Raw genomic sequence first — 26,600 nt, 5'->3', positions numbered from 1 at the left:
TGCACACTGATCTATAGCAGTCGTTGCCACCACCCCCATATTTAACCCCCCCACCCTTTTTTCTTGGTGCCAGCTTCCCACAATGTGTCTAGGCGATAGCGGCGTCCGTGTTCATACTTAGGCGGTGCTCCCACGTGACGTTTAAATTGCAAGGACGCCTAGAGAAAGAACCTGTACAGAGTGAGTGAGTGAGTATGAGAGAGAAAGAGGTTCCCAGCCTGCACCACATATGTACGCAGGGAAAGAAAATGAAGGGAGTGGGTAGAAATATGGGTTGAGGTAGGGGTAGAAAGGTGGTTGGGGCAGGAAATGGATTGGGTAATGGGGAAGAGAAGATAAATCTACCATCAGCCCCCCTACATGGGGGTCTTTAAGGTATGATGTGATGTGATGTGATCAGCGACCACCGCCCAGGAACGGGCAAAACTATCAGCGGGCTTTTTTTTTCCAAGAAAAATTTCGCTGTTTGAAATGAAAAATCAGAAAACTCTGCAAGTTATAAAGAAAAATAACAAACACTAATCGTTAAGAACACTTCGTTTTAAAATTGATCTTCACTGTCGACTTGGATCCTTAGTAGACGTCTTGTCTTGTTTGTTCTTGTTCTTGACCTTACTAGATTCTTTGATCTTGGCTTGTTGATCTTGTTCTTCATGATTTGTTCGTGACCTGACTTGACCGGAAATATTGATCTGTCACACCTGATGGTTTGTGATTATGTATTGTTGTTGGTGTTCTGCTTGGTTCGCTTGTGTTGTTATGGTGTAAGAAGGGAATGACTGGATATGTGGGCGGAGGAAGCCTCCAGATACAGCCTATTTTAGTAATACAAGCACAGCAACAGCCCTTAAACGGGTGCATCACAATGTGCCCGCGCGCAGAGGCCCCGCCGCAAAAGCCCCGCGACGTTTGACCCGTATCTCAAATGCCCCGTGAGCAATAGCCCCGCGCCATAATCATCGCATGCCGAAAGCCCCGATGCCCGTTTTCCCGAGCCATTCTCCCATGGCAATACGAGGAAACGTCTTTTTTTTTGTGGCGAAATGCTTTAGATATAGTAAGATGACGTTCGACGACCATCTCCAGAAAGAGGTATACAACCGAGCTTAGTATGGAAGAGGAAGAAAGGAAGCTGTAGCGCTGGGGTAGAATACCTTCCACCATTAGAAGCTCTTATTTGGATGCGTGGTCTGAGTAGGGTGGGCTTGAAGCCCACCGCTGCGGAAGTGGTAACCTCGCAGTGAACGTCGTCATTAAGGGACAATAAGTGAGTGGAGTGGGTCAGGGAACAAACGCGTGTTAAGGACATATTAGTAGAAATCAAGAAAAAAAGGGCGTGGGCAGGGCATGTAATGCGAAGGCAAGACAACCGTTGGTCACTAAGGGTAACAGAGTGGATCCCTAGAGAAGGAGAAGGCAAGCGTGACAGGGGGGGAGGGGGGGGGGGAGGGGGGCTGATAGTTAGGTGGGCAGATGAGATCAAGAAGTTTGCGGGGATAAATTGGTCGCAGTTGGCGCAGGACCGGGATAATTGGAGGATAATCGGAGATGCCTTTGTCCTGCAGTGGACCCGCCGCGGTGGCTCAGTGGCTAAGGCGTTGCGCTGCTGAGCACGAGGTCGCGGGTTCGATTCCCGGCCGCGGCGGCCGCTTTTCTGATGGAGGCGAAAAGCAAAAACGCCCGTGTGTACGAGATTTCGGCGCACGTTAAAGATCCCCAGGTGGTCAAAATTAATCCGGAGCCCTCCACTACGGCGCGCCTCATCGCCTGCGTTGCGTCGGCGCGTTAAAACCCTACAATCAATCAATCAATCAATTGTCCTGCAGTGGGCGTAGATAGGCTGGTGCTGATGATGAACGTCGTCATGCCCGCGTCCCTGGCGAAGCCCAGTGACACTCCGAGGTCTCTCGAATTGCCACCTCGGCCGGGCCACAGCCTCGTCGAGGGAGCGTGACCTTCAGCACCAAATTAACTACGTTGCCATGTAGGTTACTCAGAACCAAAAAGGGCAAGATGTCCTTTCATACATTGCTACACTCGAATCCTTGTAACCTATATTGTAACTTATAAACGGAACAAATTTATAGAATAAAGGTTACAATAGAACCATTTTGATGTTGTATTTATCCCAGTCCATTCTAAGGGTTACCAGCGTGAAGTTAAAAGCGGTTTATAGGTTACTTTAATGACTTATAGGTTACATCAACAAAATTTGACATGTAACGTTTACGTTGTAACCTATAAAACTCATTGGAACCTATAAGAGATGCTTGTCGCGCCATCTCTCCCTGCGCCCCTTGATTTCTCAGTTGCATGACACCCGCCGCGGTGGCTCAGTGGCTAAGGCGTTGCGCTGCTGAGCACGAGGTCGCGGGTTCGATTCCCGGCCGCGGCGGCCGCTTTTCTGATGGAGGCGAAAAGCAAAAACGCCCGTGTGTACGAGATTTCGGCGCACGATAAAGATCCCCAGGTGGTCAAAATTAATCCGGAGCCCTCCACTACGGCGCGCCTCATCGCCTGCGTTGCGTCGGCGCGTTAAACCCCACAATCAATCAATCAATCAGTTGCATGACGGGATACAGAAAAATGGCGGCCTCCACAGGTCCGGTGGCCGCGTTTCGCGCCACTCAAGCCTTTTCACCGCTGTGGTTCACCTATGATGAAGCGAGGATTGCTGTTACACGAATTGTTTGTCGGAGTGAGTCGCGGAGGCAGCGGCGAGCCCGTTTGTGTATGTCATGCCAAGATGAACGACAGCTCTGTTAATTGAATGGATAATTGCGAGACACGAATTCATACAGGGCGAAAAAAATTACCATTAGACAAGACAGCAACGTCGGTCAAAGGTTGAGTTTCTTTAGCTTTCCTTTCCCGTCTTTACGTCTCCTTTCATATGCCGCACCGAAAAATTACAAAGCAAAAAAGGAAGCAAACGCGGAATGCTGTGGGTTTAGAGTATCGGTACGTCCCTTAAAAAGCGGTCTTTAGGTGCGGGGCAATCGACAGGGGGTAAATGTGTCAGGGGATTATCAGTTGGGGGTTACCGAATTGGTTGATTTGGTTGATTGCGGTTTTCATACGCGCCGACGCAACGCAGGCGATAGGGCGTGCCGTAGTGGATCGAGGGCTCCGGATTAGTTTTGACCACCTGGGGATCTTTAACGTGCGCCGATATCTCGTACACACGGGCGTTTTTTTTTTTGCTTTTTTTCCTCCACCAGAAAAGCGGCCGCCGCGGCCGGGAATCAAACCCGCGTCCTCGTCCACAGCACCACAACGCCTTAGCCGCTGAGTCACCACGGTGGGTTGGGGGGCTATCAGAACCTGTGCAAAAAGTGTGGGGCTACCTGCGCGACGCTACTCAGGCGGGGTTTTTGATGCCGTGGGTTTTCGTGCACCACCTTGTTAAACCGCCCATTGGCCACCTAATCGAACCTTACCGTTACCGTAGAGATATGCTGGTTGTGTTTCCGTTGCGTTGCGTTGCGTTGGCCCGTTCCGTTGACTTATGGAGCGTCATTTCGTCACATAGGATCATTCTCATAGGAATCTTCGTCATACGGGCGCGAAAACGTATTTCGCTTTCCTATTTACTGTTTATTATTTTATTTTTCAGAAGACAAAATGTAGTCTTTAGTGAGGACAATGAGCCGCGATCCGGCGTTGGCCATATTCGGGTGCACTGCGGTGGCGCGTACGCGTACAATTGCTGTGGGAAATAGTTTGTATTAATGACTGCTACCGCAGTCTTGTTAATTAATGTGACCACCTCTCGTAAATGAACGCGGAATGGCTTATGATTGCACTTCAAGAAAAGCTTTATTAGTCAAAATTGTAACTTTCGTCTTGCGACTTTCCTTTTGCCTGCAGGCTTAGTGCAGCGTCCATTCATTAGCTTCGATGGAAGTGTAGGAGTAACCGTAGTGCGTAGTGTAAAGTATTTGAGTATTTGATTTTTATTTCTTGGCAAAAACAAGGGGAAATTGAGACTAAAGGCGGACGTGGCGTGACAGGGGCCTCAGCCACCCGATTTACAGCGTACATAATAAGACGTCTGTTCTCAAATTTAAGCATAATAGCACAATCGTAATAGAGAAATAGCACAAAGCAAAGTCCTTACTACATTTCCTATGCATTATACAAAGAATAGGTTTAAAATAGGTCTAACGTAACCGTTGTCCGACTGTAGGAGTAACCGTTAACATAGCACCAGCCCTGTTGTTGGTTATTAAATAAAAGTCCAAATCAAGAGTAAAACCTTAGACAAAAATGACACCCCTTTCTTATACAACGCCGACCTTTGCCACGCTAAAGTAAACAATGATTTTCTTCATGTGAGCAATAGAGACTAATGAAGCGGCCCAGACAGGGGAGCAGGGAGATTAATTCTCCCTCCTCTTCCCGGGACGTTTACTCTGTGATATCAGCTCCCTCTCCTCCAACCTCACCTGCCTCGCTTCCCGCATCCTTCCCTTACTGGATATTCCTTCAACATCTCACCCTTTCACCACAACAGGCCAATGGCAAAACGCCATGTGACGAACGGGCCATGTCTCGGCCGTGGCGGCTAGCATGGAAACATAAAACAGTAGTCATAAAAAGAATGATAAATACAAGAAAACATGCCATCAGTAACAAAATAGTGTGAGCGAACTGATTACCCGCAATAACTTGCACCAAAATGCCTTGCATGCTTTTTAAGCTGACTTGGGACCATTTCGTCGGGGTTTCCACTTGGGACCATATTGTCCGGGACCGAATTTCCCGAGACGCTTTTTTCCTGGACAATATTGTCCGGATCCTTTGAGTGAACTTCGGACACCATATGTCTCGGAATCTGTGCGTCGAAAGTGCAACCTAGTCTATGGACTCGCGCAATCGCCGAGTCAACACATATGAAGCTTTTGGCAACGTGGGGCACTCAGCACAATCCTCTAAGCCAACGACCGAGTGCACACTTGCACATCTACGCTAGAACATTCTTGCCGTGTGATGCATACCGCAGTTAGTGGTGAGCACTCGCAGCCTCAGCCCATTAGCTTTATCAGGGTCGCCGCCCTCCTATCCCTTTCCTGATTACCTGCCGCACACGCCAGCTGCTGCGAGCTCAGCCCTGGTCTTTTATTGCTCTCTAAGCTGCTTCTTTTGCTTGTCTTGCTGTTCTTTTTTTCGACTCGAAGGAACAAGCCCTACAATTAGCAAAATCGGCTTCATCTGGTTTCATGACCTCTCACACACACCTTGCACACAACGAATGGTCAGATGACTTGACTGCATGGTGCGGCAAAGAATTCGTTGCGTCTCACGGGCACACTCTGAAGTCAGGCTTGGTCTTTATACACAATTTGGGGAACAGTATTGCATTGATATTGCATTGCGAGGTCGTCGAGATTTTTCTTGAGGCGCAAGAAAGAAAAAAAACAGGTGTTAAACTGCCCTAAGGAAGCAAGTTTTTGGTATGTGTGAGGTGCTGTTGTGAATCGTCAGCGCGTCCGTCAAGCCAGCGGGTCGTACGCCGTAACCATTCAAGTTTGTAACAATTCCTGGTAAATGCTAGTGCGACTGCATGAAGCAAGAGCCCGTGTGGCCTTGAAAACTGGCCCCAATGGAAGCACTGACTGGTTCGTTTTTGCGTTCCCTTGCATACGAACCAAAGCATGCTTACTTCATAAAGAAGGAACGTGCTTATGTTTTGTTAAAACTGGCTTCGCCACTTGAGAGTTTCACTGGAACGAGGTGCTGGGGGACAGAGGGGCGTACTGCGCCTGAACGTAACCTTGAACGAGGCGGCTACTATGTTTTTCGTGCTACCGTAATCGGTGCCTACACAGTTAGCTAAAAAAAATGGCACTCTGCAGGTGGCCGCTGCAAAGTGCCGGAAGAAGAGCTGATCTTGCGAACTGAACAGGCAACGCAGGCCAAGTTAGCTGCACTCACCAGTGGCGGCCGTCCCTGGTGTCACATTCCACCAGAATGAGCCAGCTATGAGGAAGGGAAGTTGGCTGGCGCATGATTTAACCCGTTGCCGGTTGTCCTCAGTGCCCAAAGGTTCTCCCTCCATCGACAGGAATACGGCCCCTGCAGGAGAGGGACGAGGGATTCCCCACAGGTAGAAGCTCATGCATCGAAACTCTTGATTCTGTCAGGTTCTCAGTCCACCAAACGGTGTGCCTCCCCACAGCTCCTCCCATTCGAACTTGCAGGGGTACCCGTTGGCACTAGCGGTTTCCCGCTGTGCCACTCAACCATCTGCCTGGATGGCCTGGTGCGCAAACGCCCCCGACCGTCCTTAAGGGAAAGGGAGCTGTGCGGAGACACATCCCAGCCCGCCACACTCACAAGCTCCGATGTACAAGCTCCCCCGCCCTCTCTATTCAGGAGAAGCAAATGCTCTACAGGAGCTGTACACCCCGCCAAAGGCTATCAGGCAGCCTATGGACACAAGGCACAACAACGCACCGAGGTGCCATTTACACACTCAGCCTTCTTCCCCAGCTCGTCTAGCTCAATTCCAGGGGACGGCGCCTGCAACACTTCCGGTGGCGACCGTCACTAGAAGACAGCTGCAAAGGCCCCGCTCTCCTGCACAAATCGACAAGACCAGCCCTCCTCCCAGGAAGCGCCGCATTAGGGGACTTCTGCCCGAGAAGCCACTCAGAGGACCTGCCCAAGAGTGGCCAAGCGGGACTTTTGCCCGGAGTGCCACGCAGAGGATCTGCCCATGCGCGGCACTGCGGGACTTCTGCCTGAAGCTCCATCCAGAGGACCTGCCCAAGGACGGAACAACGGGACTTGCGCCCAAGACACCGCTCAGAGGACTTGCCCAAGAGCGGCGTAGTGGGACTTTTGCCCGAACGCCAGCCAGAGGACTTCCCAAGGCCAGCGAAGCGGGACTTTTGCCCCTAATGCGCGCAGTTCAGAGGACCAGCCCAAGAACCGCCCGGTGCTTCCATAGTTACCTATGGTGTTAGATACGTTATATACTTTTCGCGAATGTTGTGGCGGAGCACTTGTGGCTACACTACCACTTCCATCATGGCCCTTATCACCAGTGCACTCCGCCACAACACCCGAAGGACCGGCGGCATTTTAGGAAGAGCAGCCACAGAGAGAGAGAGAACAGTCTCGAAGCATCGCTGCATTAAAGCGCAGAGAACTGTTGTAGTACGCGAAGTGATGTGGTCTTGAAAGAGATAGAATAAGCTTTTTATTTAGAAAAAAATCCAATTCCAGTCTTCGGGGCTGGCTTCCTCAGTACAGGACACCTTGAGCTCAGGCCACATCAACAGCCCTCTCCACCAGCTGACGCTGATCCTCGACGGTGGAGCTGGCCAAGGCACTGTCCCAAAGCTCACAGGTTGAATAGAGGACGAGGAGGAATAAACGACCCTATGAAGCAAAAACTAAATAACTTCCTTTGCATGAAGGGACTCAGTCAAGTCTGGCCAACACAGCGTATACCACAGGATATACAGTGAGACGTGAAAGTAATACCAGTGCAGTAGCTATGCGATGAAGCGCCTAGCTAGTCTACCGTTTGAAGGACCCAGGTCCTCAATTGTTGTAGGATCATGTATTCTACTATGAAATTTTTGGTTTCTACTAGAAAATGTTTTTAAGCGCTGAATATAATGCAATTATGATGCTTGTGGCGCATGCTCACAAGAATTTTGTGCTCATAAAATGTATCCTGCGTGTAAAACTAATTTTAAGCTACAATTTCGTCCACTCAAAGAAGGACTCGTCTCGCTCCGTGGGGCTCAATCTCGTGTAGGCGTCGTGCGCGGCCACGAGTCCGGCAAAGCGCGTCATCCCTATTTCATATTTGCCGCGCTTTCGAGGCGCTTTTTCAAAGTGCTACGAGTTGTGCCGCGCCTCCTCCAGATGGCGCCACGGGTCCCGCGACCGAGAGAAGACGCAGTGAAACATCCCCCTCGCGAGGGGCACGATCAAATGCAGAGCACTTCCGGGGGTGCACGACGTTAAGTAGTTTGCGTTACGTTAATGTTGTTGCACTTGTGGCAACTGCTGACGAGAGAGCGCTTGTCAGCAGTAATTTAAATGAGTCAACGATATAAGGCGCGTTCGTAGCATCCCATTCTGTGTCGGCTTTGCGGCGCAGTGGGTAGAGCACCGTGCACCTTGCGTTCCGCCCGCAGGGTCGAGGGATCGAAACCGGGCGCCGGTTAGTATTTTTTTATATAGTGTGGAGGGGTGCGGTGCGGACTACGGACGTCAACGCGGGTGACATCGTGAGTTACTGAAATGCTCTGCATTCAAAAATCTTTGGCGCTTTTGATGGCTTCTCCTATTTTAACACGAAAGTGTTTTATTCCGGGATACACGAATATTTTACTGACGTCACATCCATTACGGAAATGAGGTCAGTACAACGAAGCAAGCGCCCTGTAAAGGGTGCACCCCTCCACAAAGGGTCTTCTTGCGGAGAAGCCACCTTTAGAGCTAAAGATTACGTTATATTTAGGGTTTTTTGTTTTCGGGTTTTATATTTTAACGCGAAAGAGTTTTATGCCGGGATACCCCAAGATTTCACTGACGTCATATCCGTCAGGGAAATGACGTCAGTACATTTTTGCCGAAGCGATCCGCCAGCAGGACGTCGCTCGCCAAAGCACACCAACAAGACAGCCGCCGACCCGCAAATCATGCGCAGCTGCAGATTTCGCTGCCAATTTCACTTTCATATTTTTACCGATTCCTATGACAGACGAATCAGCCACTGTTTTTTTGTTAAGGTGTGTAAAGCTATGTTTGCGCTTGTACTCAGCTATCTGCGAAAGGGCAAAACAAAATGTCTTCAAGAGAGGTTAGGACTGGTGAGAAGGGCTGTGGTCGAAAGCTCTTTTCATATCTTACCTAAACCTCTAATAGCGGTTACTGCCTTGTAGTGGGCTGTCAGTATTCCTGATCCGCAACAATTATGAAGTTCTGTAGCGGCAGTGAGGGACAAAATTAACTGCGATGGGCAGAAAAAGTATCCCTGGGGCTGGTCCGGCGCAGTTAGAATTCGAGCACACAAAAAAAGGAAACACAACAAGTGAGTTAACAGATGGCAATAATCAACAAAGTACGCGGTCATCAACAGGTGCGTCTTCCCTAAAAAGTGTCAAAATGCAAAAGTGATGACTAAGTTAGTGAATGGTTACATTAGTAAGTTGCCTTGCTTCTTTTAAGCGTGGTGTAGTGCCTAAGATCGTGCGGGCGCAAATCAGGCAGTTTGTTACTGTGAAAGGAATACTTTCAGGCGAGTTCACTTGCACTGATGTCTTGCATTCTGGTTCCCTTTCCGCTCTATTCACGCGAGCATACTCTAAACCTGGATGTAACGAAAATCTGAATGTAAAGAAAAATTGCGAACTTTTACCAACTTATTTATATATTATATTCATGTTTAACTGTAAACAGCAAATGCCGGAAACAGGCTGACAGTGAATAACGGGACCCCTCGGAGGCATCACCGGGACGCCCATCACGAAAACATATCCGGCGACTTTGAGCCTCTAGCGCTTACACGTAAAAAGCGAAGACGTTACAACAGGAATTGTTATAACTCGTGGGGTTTTAATGGTAGCTACGAAACTCGAACACTTCTCGCGCACTACTTCGCGTTAGCCACACGCCTATTTTCCTTGGCTGACTGGCTCTTCCCGAACCTTGACTGTGAGCTTATCGGCTTGCTCGATGCTGAGTACCCCCTTTGAAATGTATTCAACTGTGTCTTTATCGATTTTCTTCAACTCGGGGAAATAGTCAGGCAAATCTCCAACGGAGAAGACTTGCTGGTGCCGGCCTACGTTACTGTCCTTGAACTCGACGACGAAGTGGCCACTGATCTTGACTTTGACGGTCCAGGGTACATCCTGCACAACAAGTGGGAAGTATGCCAGTATAATAGGGCTACCACTCCAAATTTTTAGCTCACTAATCGGCGGTGTACAAAAACAGTGTTAGCTGAGTGCGTGATCGTTTGCTTAAAACTTGATAAAATGACTACAAAATGCAACGTACCGCATCTGAGCAACCTTATGAGATAACAGAATATCACCACCTGGCGTTAATACCCTTTTTCCGCTGGTCCTAGTTTATCTGCATCTATGATTGCTTCTATGCCGACTGAGCGGGAGCCTGCGATAATTACTATGATGAAGACTATTAGGCAATGCGAACTTAAGATTCGCACTATGTTACTGCACCAATAATTATACTTAGAAGAAGAATTAGTGTCCTTCAACTGGAAGGGTTAGTGCAACTGCAAAAAGTTTGGGCTTTTACGAGGCCAGGCAGGAAGATTTTGCAGATGGTGTCTATAATGAGCTGCAGCGTGGCCGAAATCGAATAAATCGCAATCATCATGACGTTCGTTAATGGAGAACGAGAGAGAGAGAGAGAGAGAGAGAGAGAGAGAGAGAGAGAGAGAGAGAGAGAGAGAGAGAGAGAGAGAGAGAGAGAGAGAGAGAGAGAGAGAGAGAGAGAGAGAGAGAGAGAGAGAGAGAGAGTTACTGGAAACCGGTGAAGGTTGGCAGGGATTGGAAGGGGGAGGAAGATTATTATAGCCAGTGCACAAATCGGAGGGATTAGAATTGAGCCAATGTTCATAATTCTTTAGGAAATTATTGACACCACGCTTTTTGTCACGAAGTGTGGCGGAAATGTGGACGAGCCATTCTCAAGTAGGGGGGGGGGACATGAATGAACGCATGATCGGTACGTTCTTGTGTAATCGTAATGAGAGCATGTCCCTTCGTGGAGAAGCATTGTAGGATTGCCTATCCCTCTACAGCAGGCTTTGGCAGAAACCGCATATATGGCCTCAGATTAGACGGGGTGGGCGCCAAGGAGTGTCGTAAACGTTCCGTGGGGCATGACACTTGCAGTGCGGGGATGCTAGCGAGGTAACGACATGATTGTGACACGTTGCACTGCGGGACGTCATCATGGCAAGGCATTAATGAAGATCGGCGTGCGCAGGTCTACCCATGGCACCTTTAAGCGTGCCTGCATGCAGCCGTCCTTGTTCCTTAACAGGGGCGATTGTGATGCGTGCTGTGTTCGAAAAAAAAGGCGACTATCACCCGCGGGTGATGGTTGCCCGCAGAATAGCCAAGATTGCGGAGGATGCGTTTCCCTTGGTAGGTTGAACCTTGCAAGGCGCTCAGCGCTGAGGAGCTTTTCCAGTCTGTTGCTGACGCCGTTGATCTAAACCGCTTGTGTATCGCGGGGCCACCAGCGTTACCGCGAAGTAGGCTTTTGCTGTCAAGGCCCATCGTGATGGATCTCGAAAGCACAAACATACTTCGCGGGAAATTGCAGGCGTACGTACACAATTTCTGCTTACCTAGAGCCAGGGACTGCCTTTGATGCTTCCAGGCTCGAAAGTATCATCACCGGAACTCCTCCGACACACCTAATCCGCGGCGATGTGAACGCACGCAGCAAAATTTGGGGTAGCGCACAAATAAATTCTCGCGGAGCAAGACCCGCCGAACTAAACAGGAAATATTGCACAGAGCCACTTAATGACGGCACTGTTACGTTCCGGAAAAACACAGTAGTCAGCAGCTGCATTGGTGTTTCGTTTGTGTCCAGCCATTTTGTGCGAAAATTTGCTTGAAGAACAGATCTAAAAACGAAATGGAGCCGTCTCTATCCCGTTATCATATCCTCTCCCAATGCGGCTATGCGTCGAGGTGGAAAAAGGATCACACGCACGGACTAGGAAGCCTACAAAGCCTGTGTAAATCTGAGAAGTACGGCGGGAACTCCAGACGACGACCTCATTTCAACCATGGCCAGTTGCCTTCTGGAGTTCTCTCGATCCACGATCAAAGGTCTCATCGCGAAGACAGACCAAGACTGCGAAAGATTACGAGCTCTTCGCAGGCATGCAGAACGAAAGGCGTGACGCACTGAGAAATGAGAAGACGTATGCGAGTCTCGCAGAACACAGACAGGTGTGGCGCCGCTTAGAAAAGTTCAGCAGGCCGAGATGACGGGACTTCTGTTGACAACTGGACGTTTGCAAGCCTCTATCGCTAATTCGGCACGCCGTTAAGGGTATGCGCAACAATGTTCAGCAGCTATACCCATTCCGAGCGCTATTGTTGCGCGACGACATTTCACGGAACGAGGCGGCTGAAGAGTACTGTAGGTTACTGTCTGCAAGATCAGTACCTCTGACATTCGTTTCCCATTGCGCGTTCTATGGACATCACTTCCTCTGAGCTGTTTGACGGCGCCGGCGCATCAGGTACTCTGCTTCACAGCGCTCTACTTTTCCCGTACATGGCTCCAGAACCAATCACGCCCACCTACATTACGACGTTGAAGTAGCCATTCGCCCAGGCAGGGCTCCTCGCAGTGCAGGATGCAGACTGCTAAATATTAGTGTACTTCTCACCGCAGCTTCAACACAGTGTACCATCTCTACACTGATTTATCGGCTGCTGCCCGAGGGCTTCGTAGGACTCTTGCCGCCAACGAACTTGTACTAGAAATTCAGGACATAGTGGACACTAACCCCTGCTGTGTTCGCGTGTCATAGCGGCAATGCAACAGACACCCACACACATGCAGGCTGCAGATGGTAGTCCGCACACCATGCGGGTGCAGTGTCCCGCTCATCGGGCCCTTTCCTCAGCGGCTATTCGCCAGCCAGTGCACAAGAATGTCTCCGGCGCACCGCACGTGCAACTCATACCCCGTGTGGTACAAGCCTTCCTGGCAGGTTGTCCCGCCTAGATGAGTTCCTGCTCTGACAACTCCTGGTGGGGGCCCTCACGCCCGGTGTTACGAGGACGTGCACCTCAGTATCACGCCCCATTTAGGTCGACGTGCTGCTTCTGCCCTGCACCTGTTGATCAGCCTATGCAGGTGAGCTCTTGATGTGGAGCTGTTCCGCCCCGCGAAGTGTGTACGCCTCGTGCAGCTCGCCTTCTCCCGCGCCCAGGCCATCCGCCAGATTTCGTCGCGTGGATACAGGCTGCTCGTCGTGGCCCCCTGCCCCGATTTCTTCGGAAATCCGTAGTGTATCTGTATATGTAGGTTTTTTTACGCTCGATAGCAAACTTCAGCAAGGTAAGAAAAAAAAAACTACTTACCGTTGTCACTTTAGTGGCCAACCACGTAACCTTGACTATCTTTCTTGGTGGTATGGTGACGTTCATGGCGAGGGAAACCTCCTCCGTGGTGCGGCTCACTTCAGTTTTGACCTTGTGGATGATCACTTCGAGACCGTATCCGAATGTGATCTGCGCGTGTAAGATTTTTACTGATTAAATCGAGCGTGCGGGACATTTTCACGGAAGTGTCTGATGAAAGGTGTAACAAATTGACATGGCGCAGAAATCAAAGCGACGGGAAATTCAGAGTTGATTTCTGTTTGGACGTAATTTGCTGTATTAGAAAGTATGATAACAGGTTAAGGGTGTATTCACACAGGAGAGGCAGGACCGGGTCGGCTGTAAGTTCCTCCACAATGTGGTGCTTTATGTGACCACTCCTAAGGCTGCCACACCTAAGGTTAGAATACACTTACATACATACATATACTCCAGAAAGCGCGGGGAAAGGCGGCCGCTCGGCTATAGCTCATTCAATAAAGCAATATTAGAGGCCCTATCCGCGGGATTGCATGCTTGTATCCGTTTTTGGAGGTTGTCTCATTTGTATACCATTTCCTGCATTTTTTCCTATTCCCGGAGTGCATGTCGGCTGCACTTTCGCTCTTAGCACAGAGAAAGTCTTATTTCTGCACAAACGGAGTCGCAACACTTTCCCTGTGCCCTCATAGACGCCACTGAACTTCACCAGGACTAACTTTGGCGTTTTGTAACATCGGCGACGTTCGTGTGAGCACTAATAATCCGCTCTGAAAAGTTTGCAATGTCAGCGGGTAGTGCACATTGGACTCACTGTAGCATTTAATTAGCGTTTGCGATGTGTACAATTGATTGGTACTGGCGTTTCGTCCAGGGGTTTATGCAGAATTTCGATTTTGGGGCCGTGTCGGTGGGATGTTTGGGGGAAGGGGGGGGGGGGGGAGGGGTGCTGTATAAATCCCTAGGCAGGGTGCTTGTGGTTGTAGAATCTTTTTTTTTTTTTGGGGGGGGGGGGGTGTCGAAGTCCTTCTGTGGGGTGTTGGGGGTGTTTGGGGGGGGGGGGGTTGTATAAATCACTGGTTTCGTCACCTTCAAGATCAGTGGAATCCCAGCCTCGATGGTGCTCGTAGAGTTGCTCTCAAATCCCCAGAAGGTCTCCAGGGTGTTGCTTTTGGTGATCTTCTTGGTTTGGGTGATTTCCATCAGTGACGACGATCTCGTGCCGCCTTCGAAGGTGGCCTCGTACAAGTGCTCGACTTTTATGGACTCCGGTTTTATTTGAGGAGTGCCGAACTCCATGTCGCCAATTTCGACCTGAGCTTGAAACCTGCATGTTCGACGGTTTTATTAAAACAAGCCTGCTGGCCAGCAAAAATATTTTCACTTTAGTAGCCTCGTATTTAGTAAAAGTTGGAATATAAGGGGCATGCATGCATGCAAAATATTCTAGGCTATGTCGAGAACAGTTGCAACTGTCACTTGACAACTCATCTGACATCGCCAATGTATTTGTAAATTCTTTCGCACTAAATCAACTAGAGCCGTGTGCATCGCTTTATACGATACACCAGCGTTTACCACATATAGTTTCTTTTTTTTTTGCAGCTTCACTTTCTTTGTGCAGTCTCTTTACAAGGAGTTCGTGTGTAATATTCAAAACCCAAATGCCCCTGATGGAGTGCTAGAAACCTTCAAGCCTTCTCATATGAAGCTGATAACGAATCTCGTTTCTAAACCGTTTTCCACATCGTTTTGCGGTCCTTGGGCCTCTTTTTTTGTGTTGTATACAAATGATGTTGTCACTGACCTTTCTGTTCACATTAAGTTGCATGCCGACTACTGCGTCTTATATGAAAAGATCACCTAAGTTGATGATCAAATTAGACTAAATCAGGATTTTCTAAAAGTAGTTTCTTGGTGTGATAAATGGCACATGCCTATTAATTTTGATAAAAAAGTACTTGTGGGAATTATTCTTAAAAAAAAGGCCCTCTTTTGTTCCAGTACTCTACCAACAATACAATGCTGTCAGAAGTAACGCAATACAAGTACTTCGGTCTCTGGATTAAAAAAAAAATCTATCGTGGTCAAAACACGTAGATTTTGTAGTAGCTAAATTCCTCGGCAAAGTTTTCTTCCTAAGACGTTCTTTAAGATCGACTACACCAATTGTTCCTTTCTTCGCTTACAATGCCATTATCCGTCCTATACTGCAGTATGCTGTGGTCATGTGGTACCCGGTTACTCAAACTGATATTCAAAAACTTGAAAGGAAAAAAAGATTGTTTCGCTCATTTATAACTTGTGCGGTTGTACTTCGATTACAAACCTTCTTTTGAAAAGCAAATTGCCAACAATCCGGACCGAAATCGAGTATTGCGCTTAAAATTTCTCTTCTAGTTGATAAAAAAGTCACTGTGTGGTTGACACATCACATATCTTTCACTTTTGATCTGGTTACGTGACAAGACAGAGAAACTATCTGACTGTAGCACCACTGATGCAGCGAACCAATCGTTTCAAATATTCCTTTTTTCCTTGGACGATAGTTGAATGGAATAACCTACATAACGACGTTGTTGCGCTAAGTAAATTTCTGCCTTTGAAGATTCACTGCAGTAATGATTGTTCTATATGTTCGTACTTTGTTCTTGTTGATTGTCTGCTTTTAAGAATCACTGCAGCTGTCACTTTTATATACGTCGGTACTTTGTTTGCTTTTGATTGTTGTTCACCACTTACCACTGATGTTCATGTTTTTTACCACTCCTGCTATGATCTTGTAAAAGATCGCAGTATAAATAAATAAATAAATAAATAAATAAATAAATAAATAGACTTGGCATGGTGTACTTCAGAACGTCAAGTTAGCACCTACTTTAAAGAGAGGCGCCGACGTCAACAACCTATTTTTTTTTTCCTTTGACAAAGTTATCGAAACATAATGTGCATTGCCGCTCACAACCTATTTAGGAAAATTTTATATAACATCGTCTAATCCGTTTCATGTCGGCACTGGGTGCCCTGCTGGAGTGAACTTTGAATTGCTAAAGCCATGAAAGCTGGTAATTTGCCGCGCTGCTTATTTACAAGGCCATTTTTTACTCGACCAACTGTAATATTTTGTTTAAAAAATTAGATGCAAATTGATGCATCGACGTTCGGTATTTTTTGCAATTCCAGGTACGTTCGCACAATTGTAATTTGATTGCACGCATATTTGCCTAGGGCCTCCTAGATCGCTCTGCGTTTTCTCGCCAAGTGGTCTTCGGTTGGATTAATCTACACTATAACTCGTCATGGCCGGTAATGCAAATCCACTCGCAGCGCTCAGCTGTCCGTTGGCGGGAAAGCCACTTGGGTGTGTAAAAGAACTGGCTGAAGCCTTAGTGGGTCTAGCCTCTCGCCTCGAACGGTTCACTGCTAGCGTAAGGGTAGACATCCAGTTCGTTGCCACGGACTACAATGCTTCCCACACCGAAATGCAGGTTTTGATAAAACTTATGACAGATGTGAGCGGGAGGCGTGAAACGTCCAAAATGTGTGTCGCGACTTTTCAGCTGTTAAGCAAGAACAGCTTGGAAAACAGTAGGGATGTAACCTAAAATTACAAAAGTACAAATTTTAGTCATCTTTTTTATCACAAAAATGGCACCTTAAGAATACAAGTGTTACTTAAGTTTCTTGATATCGTAAACCGCAATGTTTAAAAAACAGCTGGAAGACAGTGGGGATGTATACCTAAAAGTACCAAAGTACAAATTTAAGTCACATTTTTTAATAACAAAAACGGCACCTTAAGTAATACGGGTACTAACTTAAGTTTCTTGATATCGTAAACCGCAGTGTCTAATTTCACTGTGTTATGCATTTGTTATCGTGGGGCAATGCATGCCCAACGCACCTATCCCCCGCACTCGATGTCCAGAATCAAGGCGTACGAATGATCATTCCTAGTCATTCTAATTGTGGTCCCTTGCCGCTAGTTTGCGCATACAGCACTTTATCAGTTCGTGATTGGTCGCATTCAAATATATCAGTGGGTGGCTTCCTATTGTGATTATCACTAATAGCCGGCTTCTTTTTCAAGGTTTCAGACCTTTTGTCGTGCGCAGTATTTCCTGCTCCCCAAAACTAAAATTAAGTGCAGAGAACAAGCTTCGCATTTTTATGCTGATAATCATTGGCACTCCTTACCGTATTCGTCAACTTTCTATTCATTCAAGTACAACTCAAGCAGATATCTTTGCTCAGTCTAACTCATTTCTCATTTTGGTTTGCTTTTTAGTCTCAGTATATTACCGTCCGGTAATCCAATATTCACTGCCCTGTATTCGCTCCTATGTTTCTATCTTATTTTCTCTAAAAAATTGTAATCAGTGCTTGCATAATCACGCATTTCTTACCATTAGTATTTGAAGGAGGCCCACTGCAGTTACTGAATATGCATAGAACACTGCGCAAATGCTTATTACGGACAGTAAAGTACTTTGAATGGAATTAAACATGCTGACCACCCGGGCGATTGTTTTTGGCTGTTATCTGAAATTCGTTCACCGGGTAGGTATTGTAATCGAGATTTTGGGTTTCCAAGGCAGAGCACCTTCTACAGTGATCCATCTCATGGCTTTTGTTACCGGAAATCGTTTTCGTGCTGCTTCCGGAAGTGTATGCGCTCGAAGAAGATGTGGCAGGAAAATCGTGTTATATACTATGAATTGCTGAAAGCGTACGATCTCCACGTATCTCGAAATGCTGGATGTTTAAATTGAACCTATTCCTCATCTTGTATTTCTGCAGCCAATCTTCCGCATGCGTGCTGGCAACGCATTTTGGTTTACTGTTTTCATGTCAGTTAAAGTAAGTTTTCATACCAGCTTGTGCTTCGGAAGCGATTGCTATTTTAGGTGACATGCAGCTAATGCGGTAAGGCTAGAAGTGGCTAATACTTATTTAGCTGCTCCGTGACTACATATTGCTCGTGATAGTACGCCACTTACAATAGTGCTGTTGTCAGAGCGAAATGAGGAGAAAAGAAATCGACCAATATATGCTAATCCGCTGTACTTTTTAATTGTTTGCCATCTTCCGAATTTCAGCGTAATTGCACGATAAACGTGGCCATTTTTTGCGCCGAATTTTTTAGCAGCTATTGAAAGGTGGCACGAAGCACGAGAAACAATCACTACGAAGATATGGCACTGATTCTGAGTGAGTGTTGTGAGTGAGTGAGTGAGTGAGTGAGTGAGTGAGTGAGTGAGTGAGTGAGTGAGTGAGTGAGTGAGTGAGTGAGTGAGTGAGTGAGTGAGTCTGTGAGTTAGTGGGCGAGTAAGGGAAGGAGGAAGGGAGGGAGTGAGTGAGTCTGTGAGTGAATGAGGGAATGAGTAAGTGAGTGAGTGAGTCTGTGAGGGAGTGAGTGCATAGAGTTTCTTACAATATAACTAGAGGGGAAACTGGCGCTGCGATCGTACGCCTCAATGGGCGTGATGGGTAGTTCTGGATTCGGATTGGCGCTCGATGGCTTGTGGAACTTGCTATGGATTGCAGGCAGTTTCGTTTTCGTTTTGGATTTAGATGAACGCATTTGCCTACGCGGGGTGTTGAGAGGAGCGATCAAAAACACGTTTTTCCTTGAACTGCATGCCTCGCGTGCACTGACGCCGCCCTGAGTGAAATGTTTTATAACCAGAGTTGCGAATTGGGTGGGTTATCAATTCATTACCGCACAGCGAGCACGAAAACACAAATGACGGCGCTCTGTGCGTCGAAGTTGTCTGCGAATTAGAGTTGCGGCGCTGCTCATTCGGCAGAGCAATGACGACGGTTGCTCTGACGACGGTCAAAGCTGACGACGGTTGCGAATCGCTTGGAACAGCCACACCTTTCGTGCGAACGCCGGCTCCTACGGCCTAGAACAGCAGCACCGGCGGCTGACAGGAGCTGTTACGAATGGGCCAGCGCCGCAGTACTTCCCCGCATCACTCCTCGGCTGTGCGGCGAAGCCACTCGTGCGCCTTCGAAAACAGGCGCAATCATGTCGGCAACAAGTTGCGACAAAGCCTCGTCAGACGCTTCGCTCTCTGCGCATTCGGCGGCTGAACTTCGGCGGCTGCCTGCGTGGCTCGTCTCCACGCTCTTCAAGGACACAGAGCCCCGGTGATCGCAACGGAGTCCTCCTCTCTCCCCTCTCTCGGACTCAACGTGCCCGAGGCTATGAACGGCTTACGAACTCTGGAAAGAGTGTTGTGCGTGTTCCAGCCTGTTGCGTTTGACCGTTACCGCTTTTGGGTATAAATAGAGCTGCCTAAGCGTTGTAAACCATTCCTGTTAGAGCAGAGAATCGATGTTGTCGCTCTGCTCGAGTCCTGTATTGTAACCTCGCCCGTCGGGGCATTGTTCTTTGGCTTCGGCTCACCTCTCGTTATGAAGTAAACAGTTACGTTAGCCTACGGCTTCTGGACTTCTTCACGGCTGCAACAGCGGCTGGCCGCTCGCATCATACACGCTACCACTCGTATGTCGGAGGCCACGGAGCTCGGATCGGGTGCCCCCGCCCGGTCGCAACAGAGCGCAGCTTGATGAATGTCACTAATTCAGGCAAGAATAACTTCTCCAAAGGTAATCGGTTTCTTTTTTCTTATGAGCACAAAACTTTTCTTACTATTACAAACCACCAACGCTGAAACTTTTACAAGTAGTTTTTAAAGAAGTCCGCGTCCTGCTGTAGCTGGCGGAAAATGGCAAACCTGCTCCACAAACCTCCTCGACTCCGCGTCTGCTTTTTATTTAAACGCGCCATTATATTTCGTACAAAACCGGTTTTTCGTCACTAACTTTCTTGTTTGCCATGTTATTTGTAAACGGAAAACCGGGCAATAAGAGATTTTTTGTCAAAAAGCACAATTTTCTCAGCCATAAGCCCGTTTTGATCCTACGCAATCCGGTTCCATAACTACCCATCATTCCCATTCAAGCGTAAGCGCCGCTGCCATGTTCGCGTTGACACTAGCGCCAGTTTCCCCTCTAGTTATTTGTATGAAACTCTATGAGTGAGTGAGTGAGTGAGTGAGTGAGTGAGTGAGTGAGTGAGTGAGTGAGTGAGTGAGTGAGTGAGTGAGTGAGTGAGTGAGTGAGTGAGTGAGTTGATGGGTGGGTGGGTGGGTGGGTGGGTGGGTGGGTGAACGGGTTTATAAGTGGGTGGGTGGGTGGGTGGAAGGACGGACGGACGGACGGACGAACGGATCAGTCGATCGGTCAGATGTGCTATACCAACCTAGGTATGGCATGTTTTGCCGGTAGGCTTCGCCACTGATATCAGGGTAGTTCAGTCTCCGTCAGACAAAATAGTGGTCGGTCATTGAAAGTGAAGACTTACTCGCCGCATTACGGAAAGTCACGCTGATCCCTCGGAACACGTTTGGTGTTGTTCTCTTTCACTAAGAACGTCCGCTGTGCCAGTGTACAAAATAACTTAGGCGTGAAGTGAATTCTTGACAAATTGTGGCGCCACTCATGCACATTCCCAGTCAAAGTTGGCCCGTGGCCGGAAATTCGGCAATAAGCCAAGTAAAAATGCCGCCTTACGCTCTGTTCAGCCCCCGTTTCCGGTTTTCGGTGTGGTTGAACCAGAGGTCGCACCAATCCATGATACCTTGTTTTTCTCGGGCCTTCTCTTGCGCGAACAGTCCGACGTCGTGGTCAAACCTGAGCAACTGCTGTCTTCCTGTGGAACACGGGAAATTGCGGGTCTTTTATTTCACTTGACACGTTGGGTTAATTAAGAACAATAACTGAGGCGTGTTAGTTGTCCTTTCGTAACTACTCTCACCTAAGGCCTCTCTCACCTGTAGTTCTTGGTCTGAGCGATCTCGCTACCCAATACCGCTATTCAATACCCAATCTCGCTACCCAATCTCGCCCCTCCAGAGGGGAAGCTAAAACTTGGCGGCGGCTCTAGACGAATACCTACCCACGTCCCGCCCGCTTTCACCACATCTTCCCCACCCAACGCCCTTCCCTCTGTGCTCACTGTCCCCAGCCTGGCACCCTCTACCATATACTACGGGAGTGCCAACGTACTACTGGCTTATCCACAATTCCCGACCCCACCTAGGAACAGTGGAGGGCTTCCCTGGCCAGCCCAGGCGCTGATACCCTGCTCAGCCTGGTGACCCGAGCAAGGACAGCCAGCCAAAGTCAAGGCATCCCGGACTAGGGATGCCTTCCATGGGGCGAGGCCCCTTCATCAGCCTCTGTTCGACAAATAAAATATTTACTCTCTCTCTCTCTCTCTCTCTCTCTCTCTCTCTCTCTCTCTCTCTCTCTCTCTCTCTCTCTCTCTCTCTCTCTCTCCCGACTAACTCTTTTTCACAAATTGTATCATCACCATGTTCTGGATGACCTGTTTATCGCTACACCCCATTATCACTCTGATCGTATCGACCACCGCCACAAAGTTGGAATTGGCATTTACAACACCCAGCATTTCTTTCACTCTTTATTGCCCAAGACTAGTAGGGAATGGAATCGCCTTCCTTCTAGTGCTGTATCTATTAATGATAAAGAACAGTTCCGAAATTTTCTAGCTCTAATTGTATAAATAGGAGCTCTGTAACGTCTGTTTTCTTGTTATGTTTGAGTTTTTTTCCCTCGGTGATTTAACTAATATTGTATAATTAGCTTATATTGTAATTTATTTTTTCCTTGTTTGTTTACTTGTATTCTACCCCCACTCCCCTCTGTAATGCCTTTGGCCCTGAAGGTATCATAAATAAATAAATAAATAAATAAATAAATAAATAAATAAATAAATAAATAAATATTGTTTTCCGGCTTGGGTACGTCTGTGTCAGCGTCTCGTCATAAACTTTGTAAGTTGTACTCGAGTTGACTTAATATTGTGGTTAGTAATTCGTGCTGTCAGGACTACATGAAAGGAAGTGTCCTGCCACATCTGCTCCTGATGCTGACACTATGAAAGCCTTAAGTGCCCTATTCTGCGTAAAAGCGCCGTTGTTGTTGTCCAGTCAATAAAATGGCCGCTGCTGTAAAGATTAAGTAAATAAAAACGCCTCCGTCATCCGGTGAGTTTTCAACCCGGGCCTCGAGGGGAGTAGCACCATGCTTTTCCGGCTGTGCTATCCCAGCACGTTGGGATCGCCCGGCAGAGCAAAAGTTCTTGTCATTGTTGTTGCTTTCGTCGTAGCGCATGTCAACCTGAAAGACTGGCTCAAAATGGGAAGTTTTAAAGTGAGAACATACTTGCTTCACAAAATTCCCAAAGCTGCGAATTGGAAACGTAAAAGATAAAGAATAGTGCGTGCCGCTTCAGACCTTTACGTGACGGCACATGAGCAGAAAAGGTTCACACCAGCCTTGATTCTAGTGAGGCTGCGGTGTGTGCGCGCTAGTCCGCTTGCTGACGCAATTCCCGTAGTAATAGGAAGTAAAAGCGGACGAACAGACGCAAACTCGGTGCGGCCAAAAAGAAATCGGTCTAAGTTATTCGCGCGTTAACACTAAGAAACGAATATAAATAAAGCGAAGCAAATACGATGTAGCAGCAAGGAAATCGTTAATACCCAAGTATCTCGAGGCTTTCCCCTTCAAAGCACCTAAGCAGACTAATACCCCTGTCACACGGGCTCTTTCAATCGCGATTGAAGTGAATCGCGATCGAGTTTTCGAGCGCGCTCGACGCACTGCCGCTGTAACACGGCACGTTTCAATCGCGATCGAGAAGTTGCACCGCTTGCACTCGTGTACGCCAGATGGCGGTAACAATGTACTTGAGTCTTGCGGCCGGCGTCTGGTAACTTCGCGTGGTCGTAGGGATACGTAACTATGGAAATGTTACTGCACGCTTATTTGGGTCGTTATTAGATGCGACGCTGAGAGGAGCATCTCATGCCGGCGGCCCTGTCCTGCGTCCGTCGTCGTTGTCGTCCGGACCTTACAGCTGCGTCTCTCCTCCGCTCACCCCCTCTCCTCTCTCCGATAGCGAACACTCTCGCCCAACATCCGCGGGCGCGTGGCGCAGCGCACTCTCACTCCGCCGGTGGGCGGCGCTGCGTGCTGTGCGCATGTGCAGTACCCTCTCTCTCCGCGGTCTCCTCTCCTTCGGGTGCTTGCCGCGTTCCGGCCGGTCTCTCAGTCGACGGTCGCGCGCGCTTGCGCTTGCGCTTGCTCTCTCGCAGTACCGACGATTGCTTGATGCGACGGTTCTTTAATAAAGCTTCCGTCTAACAGACAACAACAACAACGTCTCTCATTAGTCTCAAAATTACGCCCGCATCCCCTCGCGTGGAACCCAACGATGTGATTATTCAAACGCAGTCCACGTTCACTACGCGTTTCACGCAATTCGACTAATCGACCCAACGGGAACACCCAACGGAACCCCCTTCAGCGTCGCATCACATCAGGGTTCCCGCGAGGGGAGGTGGGCGTATTTTTGACACAATTTGTGGTATTAGTCGAAGTTGTCCCCTTCTGTGTCATTTCTGAGCGGGGACGAGAGTATCGCCACTTTCGTTCGATCGCGCTTGGAAGCCTCGATCGCGCTTGAGAAACCAGGATTGAGTTCGAGCGGGATCGAGCTCGATCGCGATTGAAACTGCCGTGTAGCATGCGCCCGATCCGGATTGAGCTCGGATCGACTCAATCGCAATTGAAAGTGCCCGTGTGACAGGGGTATTAATTGCCCCGAGGAATTTTTTCCTCGACTTTTGTAAATTTGGCTGATCTGATATTATTTATTTCGCGTTATTCAAGCGAGTTCGATAGTATGGTCAAGTATAAAAGCTTCTTAGTTACTCATGAGTTCACCGAATTATATCTGTCGCAAAATTCTGTCAAGTCCTTTCGTTCATCTAAGGCCAGGCAAAGCAAATCAACTAGCGTAGCGAAGTGCTATGAGGGGCTAACAACGTATAATACCCCTGTCACACGGGCGCTTTCAATCGTGATTCAGTCGATCCGGATCGAGCTCAATCCGGATCGGGCGCTTCTACACGACAGTTTCAATCGCGATCGAGCCCGAGCCCGCTCGAACTCAACCCTGGTTTCCCAAGCGCGATCGAGGTTTCCAAGCGTGATCGGGCGAAAGCGGAGATACTCTCGTCCCCGCTTAGTAATGCGCAGAAGTTGACAACTTCAACTAACGCCCAAATCGTATCAAATAACTTGGCCCAAATAAGCGTGCGGTAACATTCATATAGTTACGTATACCTACGACAGCGCAAAGTTACCAGACGCCGGTCGCGAAGTCAATTTTTGGCGCCACCTGGCGTACGTGAGTGCAACCGGTGCAACGTCTCGATTGGGTTCGAAACGTGCCGTGTAGCAGCGGCGGTGCGTCGAGCGCGCTCAAACAGTCAATCGCGCTTCGCTTCAATCCGGGTTGAAAGTTCCCGTGTGACAGTGGTATAAGACGTCAAACGCTGACAAAAACTCGGAAGTGGCTTCGAGGTAACAGTTCTGCTTCTTCAGTGTTTTCCGTAGATATATAATGGCCTTCAGGCTTCTTTTACCTGCCTATCGGGTGTTACGCTGAATGCATTTTGCATGCATCAGAATTCACTTACGTGCTATTGCATCCGCCTGCAAGAGAGCAAGACAGACAATGTAACTTCCGTCCGTCCTTTGCAACGTGTTCATCACTATAGGGGAACGCGTTTAACGAGTTTGTAGCCATGCCTTTAGGAAATTTTTCATGTAATGAAAGCCAGGAAGAGATTAATATCTTGCTGGAAATGTGACGTCGGGTGCGCTAGCTGCCATCACGTGTTGCCTTTTTGCGTTGTACGCTTGTGTAAAGCAGGACTTATTCTATCTGCGTGTATGGGGGGAGGGAGTTTCATTCCATCTATAAAAGTATCGGATGGCACCGAAGGGGTCCACTTAACATGCATTAGTTGTAATCGTAGAATATGATGGTTTCTTTGTTCCAAGCAGTAATTATGTCCTTACGCAAGGGCGTATTTCATCGCCATATCACCATCGGCATCATAATCAGTTCGCTTTGTGCACCGCCGGCTTTTAGCAGGGTTGGAGTTTGGCGTAGAGGCGTGATCGGTCGAACGGTGCACTTTTGCATTTAATGTAGAAGACAATTTCTTATCAAAAACATTAATAGACGTTATATGCGAAGCACCTGTTTTGTTAGATTTTCGAAGTCTCTTTTTTAGACTGTTTAAGCTTGTGGAGAGTGCATAGTTGCTGAAAGCACCCAACAAAAACAATCCTCTATACCAGAAGTGCACCCATGCTCAGCGCATTGTTGCTCTACCAGCGTGGTAAGGAGGGTCCAACTCGCCAATATCTTTAAGCAACACAGAGGCAAGCTTGTCCACCTTTGAGGCTATCTATTAAGGAGGTAAGCACATAATCTGCTACAGCGAAACTGGTACATTCGCTTGGAATGCTTGCTTCTTTTGTTCGTTCTCTTGCGAAATTTTGTGTAATTAGTCATCATTAGTTTCACAGTAAACTCTACCGCACCGACGCCTGTTGCAGGCCGCCGAATCATACTCAAAACGCCAGGAAATGAAGAGAATGCACTTACCGGTAAAGTCGTCGTCAGTCCAATAAAAAACAGGAGCCCTAACCTTGGTGCACACCACGTTGACAGTATGCATTTATTACCACTGCGGGCCTCATCGGAACCCATATTCAGCTGCTCCCGGTCATCTACCACAAGTTGGACACTTGTTCGCTGTCCTGTTTTTTGTCTTTTCGCTCAGGCGCTCGGCATTGTAGTCTTGTACTTCTACAACAAGTAAATCTACGTATAGTTGCGTAGACAAATCTGGCTCTTAAGCGACCAGTTAAACGTTGTCTTAGCCACTCAGATAGTTCTTTATGAGCATTACGATTCGTCTTTTTGTTCTTACAAAGCAAATTTCTGTAAATTCCGCGCACATCTTTCCCGGTATCGCACTGTGCAGCATTCTCGCTCTTTTGTTTGCCTGTTGACACGTTTTGTTTTCTCTGCCGTCCGCCGGGGTGCGAAATAAAAGTCATTGTTTCTTCGCGCTCTCCAACATTTCCTCGTCATTCCTTGCTGTCGATGATGTCAAAAAAGAGGGTCAATAACGAAAATATTCTTCTGGAGGTCGCAGAATGCGTGTACTTTGGCCCACATCTTCTATCACTTATGTCACTTTCGTTGCATTGTGCCACGTCATTTTGTTTCTTGCATTGTCTGTGTCATCTGCTCGGTGTACTGAACCGCCGTCGCTTCTTTTGCAAGGGCTTAGCTTAGACAAGAGAGTAGACAGACAGGCAGAGACAGAACGGAAGGGAGAAAAGGTGTTTAGTAGCGGAAGTGGGGTGGTTAGGCCGCCACTCGGTGCGATCGGTTGCTTCAGTACAGCAGGTAGCTTGGGGCTTTGGCGCAGTCCTGGCAGCGTGGTCAGAGTAGGGTGCCTTGATTCACGCGTACGCCGTACAGGGTGGAGACACGTGTGGCCTGGCGCCGCC

At 48.1% G+C, this 26,600-nt stretch overlaps 2 protein-coding genes across 2 annotated transcripts in view; one reads left to right on the top strand and one right to left on the bottom strand.

Moving 5' to 3' along the window:
- Nucleotides 1-26,600, top strand: part of LOC144149266 (inositol-trisphosphate 3-kinase A-like) — a 488,782-nt gene that overhangs the window by 177,837 nt on the left and 284,345 nt on the right. The window lies entirely within an intron of this gene.
- Nucleotides 9,557-26,050, bottom strand: LOC144148952 (uncharacterized). Its single transcript, XM_077680476.1, has 6 exons — nt 25,684-26,050; nt 24,704-24,719; nt 20,703-20,841; nt 14,208-14,445; nt 13,119-13,268; nt 9,557-9,881 (listed from the first exon to the last, which is right to left on the bottom strand). The coding sequence occupies exons 1-6, from the start codon at nt 25,786-25,788 to the stop codon at nt 9,642-9,644; spliced, it is 888 nt and encodes a 295-aa protein (XP_077536602.1). The 5' UTR covers nt 25,789-26,050; the 3' UTR covers nt 9,557-9,641.

The sequence above is a fragment of the Haemaphysalis longicornis genome, unplaced genomic scaffold (assembly GCF_048455015.1).
Source record: "Haemaphysalis longicornis isolate Haplotype H1 unplaced genomic scaffold, Haemaphysalis longicornis Haplotype H1 scaffold_8, whole genome shotgun sequence".
In the NCBI taxonomy this organism is placed as follows: Eukaryota; Metazoa; Arthropoda; class Arachnida; order Ixodida; family Ixodidae; genus Haemaphysalis; species Haemaphysalis longicornis.
The sequence above is the reverse complement of the archived record's forward strand: the minus strand, read 5'-3'. Positions and strand labels throughout refer to the sequence as shown.

What these genes read in the sequence shown, in the direction of transcription:
- LOC144148952 (XM_077680476.1), bottom strand. Translation starts at nt 25,788, where the DNA reads ATGGGTTCCGATGAGGCCCGCAGTGGTAATAAATGCATACTGTCAACG. An exon ending in GGATTCCACTGATCTTGAAG is followed by an intron (nt 13,269 to 14,207) that starts GTGACGAAACCA and finishes TTACACGCGCAG; the next exon opens with ATCACATTCGGATACGGTCT. An exon ending in TGGCCACTAAAGTGACAACG is followed by an intron (nt 9,882 to 13,118) that starts GTAAGTAGTTTT and finishes CTTGTTGTGCAG; the next exon opens with GATGTACCCTGGACCGTCAA.